Here is a 5,663-nt window from a genome sequence, read left to right as displayed (position 1 = left end):
ATGCATGTTCTGTGCATGTTCTGTGCGACTGGAGTTGAAGACATCCAGCATTATCTCTTTACATGTAAGAGGGCAAAGGAAGTTTGGACAACTTTATGGGTGCAGAACATTGTCGCGGAAGCGGTAAGGCGGGACCGATCAGGCTCTATTACTGTTGAGATCCTGAGCAAGATAAACTCGGTCACGGATGGACTGCCGACCACAGAACTTATGATGGTAGCAGCCTGGTACCTATGGTGGCAACGTCGTCAACATACCAAAGGCGAGCCAACTCAGAACCCCGAAAGAGCCGTGATTTCAATAAAAGTTCTAGCAACAAATTATACTCGAAGTTATATGACGGATCATCCTACAAGAAGCCATGCTTATATGTGGAAGAGGCCGACTAGGGGTGTGGTCAAAATCAATGTTGATGCTGCTTTCCGAGTTGAAACTCTCCGGTACAACAGGCTCTATTGTCCGTGATGGAAGAGGAAACTTCATTGTTGAGGCAACATGATTCGTTCCTCGGGTGACCAGCGATTGACTCAGCAGAGATGACAGCGATCCGGAATGGATTATATCTAGTAGGGAGGATCGGATGTAACAAAATGATTATTGAGTCGGATTGTAGTTTTGTGGTGGAAGCAGCGCAACAACCAGAAACGTATGTGGGCTCAGCTATCCGGAATGGATTATATCTAGCATGGAGGATCGGATGTAACAAAGTGATCATTGAGTCACATTGTAACTTTGTGGTGGAAACAGTGCAATAACCAGAAACGTATGTGGGCTCAGATGTTGCAATGGTACTTGAATGCAAACATTTAGGGCTGGACTTTGTGAGTGTCTGATACACACGGTGTCGCCATGAAGCAAATGAAGTGGCTCACAACCTAGCGAAAAACACATTTAGTGAAAAATCTTCTATGTTTTGGGAATCTATAATCCCTGATTTTATTTTATTTCTCACTATATTGTAAACGATATGTCTATTATCTGAGGAATAAAATATGTTGCTTTAAAAAAAATGTAGGTTGCTCTTAATAAAAGAGAAAGGAAAAAGGAAACTATGGGTCCCGTTCCGTGTTCTAGCATCCACGAACGATGGCCATTGAGGGCGCCGATCACCTCTCACGACTGAAAAGGATTCCATAGAACAACGTGCTGGTACACAGTACACTACCAGTTTCCTCACAAGTTCATGACATTAATACAACAATAACAAGGCGATAAGCCTCCCAATTGGCATGAAACAACATCAATTCATCTACTGAAACACGGGAGCACAGCAGATAGAAGCTACACACTAATAATAATAAGGCTACTCCAGGGACCTCGCATCGCAAAGATGGTGCAGAACTCATGTGGAACATGGAGCTGCTGCTGCTGCTTAGGTTCTAGTATCCGAGGTCGACGGTTAAAACACTTTCCTCTTCAGTCGGTTCTCCGAACGCGGGGTGCTGCCCATGTCACGCTGTTCGTCTGGGCTCAAATCAGCGTCGCTGTCATCATCCGGGTCCTCCAAACCGAGGTTCAAGTTCAGCTCGGTGCTGCCGCCTTTTCTGGTAGGGTTCTGTGGCACACCCGAAACCTGAAAGAGGGTACAGAGACACGTATAAGACCTGTAGTGACAACCAGGAAAACAGAAACTGATGTTGGGCGAGTACAAAAATTTTAATGGGGTCCTTTCCCAGTTACTTGGCACAAGGGAAAATGAGCTTAGCACAATAGATGTAACAAATGAACGCAAACATATCGCTGAACTTTACAAATAAAATGATTGAAAAACTACTACTTGTACTTGATGTATCAATTCTGTTTATTCAGCTATATCCATTTTCCAAATGAAAGCCCAGCAAACCCAAAATACGTACATGAAACTTTTTTTTTTTAGAAAAGGAGGATGACCCCCGGCCTCTGCATCTGGGAGATGCATACGGCCACTTTATTGATTATTCTCGAGGACCTTACAAAGTATTACAACAATGTGCCTGAATCCACCATCTTGGCAACACATGCCGCTACTCCTATCCAAAATGATGAAGGGATGCTAGCTGGGCCACTACCCAAACCACTCACCTAAGCCTAACATCAAAAGCCGGAAGCCGAAACATATTCGGAAGCCCCAGCCGAGCCACATATCGGGTCTGGGGCACAATCCGGTCAGACGCACTCGTGTGTCGTCGCCGCCATCTTCCACAGGTCCGTCTTCAGATCATATTGAGGCTTCTACCTTGTCTGGCCACTCTGCCATCGACGTCACCATGACGCCAGACAGCAACCTCCTCCTGCGCGAGTCCATCTCCGTGCATCGGACGCCGAGCCTCCACAGCGCCATGCCGCCGATATCCGCCGCCATCGATGTGTGAGATGAAGCACCGCTCCACCATCCCCCCAGCCATCACTTACTCCAAAACGATGCCCCCAGGAGGGAAAGCGATAAAACGCCATCATCGTCCGATCCGGAAGACCCAGATGTAGGGTTTCCCTCGGAGCATCCCGAGCCTGATGATGCAAACTGCAACGACGATGCCTCGACAAGGGAACGACATCTAAGACGCCGCCATCGTCCGCCATGACCGTAGTCGGCGCGATTTTCATCGGCAGTTGCTCCACCAGACGTGCGCCGCCGACGTCGCTGGTCCCTTCAACCGGAGCAAACTCCAAAACAATGCCCTAAAGAGGGATTACAACGCAAAAGCGCCGCCATCGCTCGATCCAAAGGAGATCTAGGGTTTCCCCCGTAGTTGCCCGCGCTGTCAAGGGCCAGACAAGGGTAGAATCCCGCGGATCTGCCCAGCTGCCGACGAGTCGCACCCACCACCGTGCCGCCGGCCAACCAGCGATCAATCCGGCCGCGCCGCCGCGAACCGATCCGGTCACGCCGCCGCCGTCCCTGGCGGCCGCAACGCACCAGATCGCAAGGCCTCCTGCCGTGGGGAATCGACGTCGCCGAGGCGCCGCCACCACCCGCCGTGGCGACCGGCCCGCAGCCACGCTCCGGCCCGGCGGCGCCGGCCCGCGCCAGCCCCACCCGAGCGAGAGGGCCCGAGTCCCCGCCGCCGCCGGCGACAGCTAGGCTTCGCCTGGCCGCGCCCTTGGGCGGCGGCGAGGGAGGAGGAGGAGTGGGGGAGGTTCGGCGGCGATGGGATCTGGGGCCTCCCGGTCGCCCACGCGGGGGGCGGCTTGAACTTGTCCATTATTTTGGCTCTGTCGGGTGAATTTCCTTATACCATTTGTTTACCATCAGATGACGAATCTTTATCATTAGCCTTATCCTCGAACTGGAAGTTACATTGTTAGAAGTGCCGTAACTAAATTCAAATAGACAGTCACTACTGGCAATATTTTCAGTGCACACATACTTCTACACAAATTGATTGCATCCACCAGTTCTAAGTCTCTCTGTAAAGCAAACCTGAAGCTCAACACACTGTCGACTGTAGGAACAAAGTAAAAGAGCACCAAGACCTATGAAAGAAATAGTTGCATCCACAAGAGCCTATCATATATGTACACAACAATTGTAAACATACAAGTCCATTTTAAACCCTAGACTATGGTGTTAAACCCTGAATTATGAAATTGTCCATATTAAACCCTGAACTTTCTAAAACCATTCACTTGAAACCTACCTCGGTTTTGGATAGTGGTTGTGCATTTCAGGGTCTTCACAAAAACTGTTCTTTTTTTGTAGAAGTAGGAAATGTTAAGAAATTCAGAGTTTAAAATAGATAGTTTTTGAAAGTTCAGGGTTTAATATAGATGGTACGGTATCATAGTTTAACCCTTTAGGACTCAAATCAAACCAAGCACAATAGTTCAGGATTCAGATGGACTTTCTTTCAAAAGCATATCTGAATACATGTGAAAAATGACAATAAAAATAAGAACACTAGGTAATCAATCAATGACCCCATATTCGGTGTTTAACCATCAGTGCAACCACTAAATTGACTAATTTAGGAGTGTCACCAATACTCAAATCCTAACCACAAGGCTAAATCTTGAGCCTTGAGGCAGAAGCAGAGGCACAACCGCCCAAACAATCACTCAGAAATCTCCACAATTGTTGAACCAGGACGCTCTCCTTGAACGAGTTCTACTGAAGAATTGCAAGGCCTGCTATTGTCCTTTTTTGCCTGGACATAGCCTACTACCCTCATCAACTGAGTCTGAAATTCCCACCATGCACTGATTACGCTACAAAACCCTAGCACAACCCAAGCTGAAGTAGAAGGCCAACCCCAAATCCTACATTTCCGGCATCCAGACCCTATTGCTGACGCTAGTGCCAAAATCATCCAAGAAGAGCCCGTATGGTCTCCTATCCCCTCCTACATTGTGCCTAAAACTATGACCTGGGAGAAGCCAAGAAGGCAAGAACGGCCAAATGTCCGACCTCCGAAGCAGATCGAACCTACCAGAGCGCAATAAAGCAACCGAACAATCGCCAAGACCTAATCTTTGAAGCCAAGAAGCCTCACCGGAACGTATCGCCGTCTGGTGACCGCCGAGGCGACCTCCTTGCCGTTACCGTCGCCGGCGCCACTCACCGGCGCCCACTTGAGCAGCACCACCTTGTTACCCCTGGGGCACCCAATGGGGCCCATACCGGCGGAGGCGGACCCCGCGCCGCCGCCGGCGAGAGGGACCCACGCCTTGCGCCACTTCCTGACGGGCCCGCTGAAGGAGGCGTTGCTGCTGCCGACGGGGCCATATCGCGTGGAGGAGCGGCTCAGCCGGGCACCCACGGTGTCCATTTTACTGGGGCGAGCGGCGGCAGCGGCGACTTCGGTTCTCCTCCGGCTAGGTGGGTAGGGAGTAGGGTGCAGGGGAGGGCTTGGTGCTGTGTTCCTTCCACCTTTGTGGATGATGCGAACTCTCGAAGTTCGGAGTATTTTGTTTCTTCTCCTTTTGTTCTACGGAATAGTACACCACTATTTTACGAAAGTGCTATCGTGAGCTCGAGTTCACACGCACCCTTACACACGAAAAATATATTTAAAATGTTCAAAAAAATCTGAATTTTTTTAGCAACAAACATTGATGTTTTCTCTACATGCGTGCAAAATTTCATGACAAAATGACATTCATGCATGTCTCCGCAAAAAAAAATCGATGCTCCAAAATGCTTCCAAAAACAGTTTTTTTGGACCATGATTTTGTTTTTTTGCCGAGACCTCCACAAATGTCATTTCACCGTGAAATTGGCACGCACGTAGAAAAAACATCAAAGTTTCTTGACAAAAAAATTTAGATTTTTTTTTAAAAAATTTACTATTTTTTTGAATTTTACTGTTCATTCGGAGTCACCGGTGCTCGGAATCACATGCTCCATATCCACTATTTTAGGACATCTTTGATTTGTTGTTTTAAAAGATCTCGTATGCGCACGAGTACGTATTGTATTTATAAAGAAGAGGACAGGGTAAAGGGCCCATTCACACTAAAGTTTACAAGCAGGGGCGTGTTTTCCCTACCTTAGCCGCCGCCAGGAACTAGGCGACTAGGGAGGCGGATCTTCTTCCACCGATCTCCACCGGCCAGGGCGCTGGCCCCCTCTCCCTTCGGCTGCTGCTCCGGCGGCGGGAGGGAGGGGACCCCGTTCCTCCACTCTGTAGTTAGGGTTTGGATTTATAGGTCGAGATGCGCATTTGGGGTGGTGGGAGCGGCGCCCA

General features: G+C 49.1%; 1 protein-coding gene across 1 annotated transcript; it reads right to left on the bottom strand.

Annotated features, from left to right (window-relative positions):
• Positions 1-1,111: 1,111 nt before the first annotated feature.
• On the bottom strand, positions 1,112-4,880 carry LOC123111627 (uncharacterized). Its single transcript, XM_044532452.1, has 2 exons — positions 4,470-4,880; positions 1,112-1,573 (listed from the first exon to the last, which is right to left on the bottom strand). The coding sequence occupies exons 1-2, from the start codon at positions 4,743-4,745 to the stop codon at positions 1,400-1,402; spliced, it is 450 nt and encodes a 149-aa protein (XP_044388387.1). The 5' UTR covers positions 4,746-4,880; the 3' UTR covers positions 1,112-1,399.
• Positions 4,881-5,663: the final 783 nt, after the last annotated feature.

This window comes from Triticum aestivum, chromosome 5B (assembly GCF_018294505.1).
Source record: "Triticum aestivum cultivar Chinese Spring chromosome 5B, IWGSC CS RefSeq v2.1, whole genome shotgun sequence".
Lineage (NCBI taxonomy): Eukaryota > Viridiplantae > Streptophyta > Magnoliopsida > Poales > Poaceae > Triticum > Triticum aestivum.
Note: the sequence above shows the minus strand (reverse complement) of the source record. Positions and strands in the feature narration are given on the sequence as shown.

What these genes read in the sequence shown, in the direction of transcription:
- LOC123111627 (XM_044532452.1), bottom strand. Translation starts at nt 4,745, where the DNA reads ATGGACACCGTGGGTGCCCGGCTGAGCCGCTCCTCCACGCGATATGGC. An exon ending in CCAGACGGCGATACGTTCCG is followed by an intron (nt 1,574 to 4,469) that starts GTGAGGCTTCTT and finishes ACCCTCTTTCAG; the next exon opens with GTTTCGGGTGTGCCACAGAA.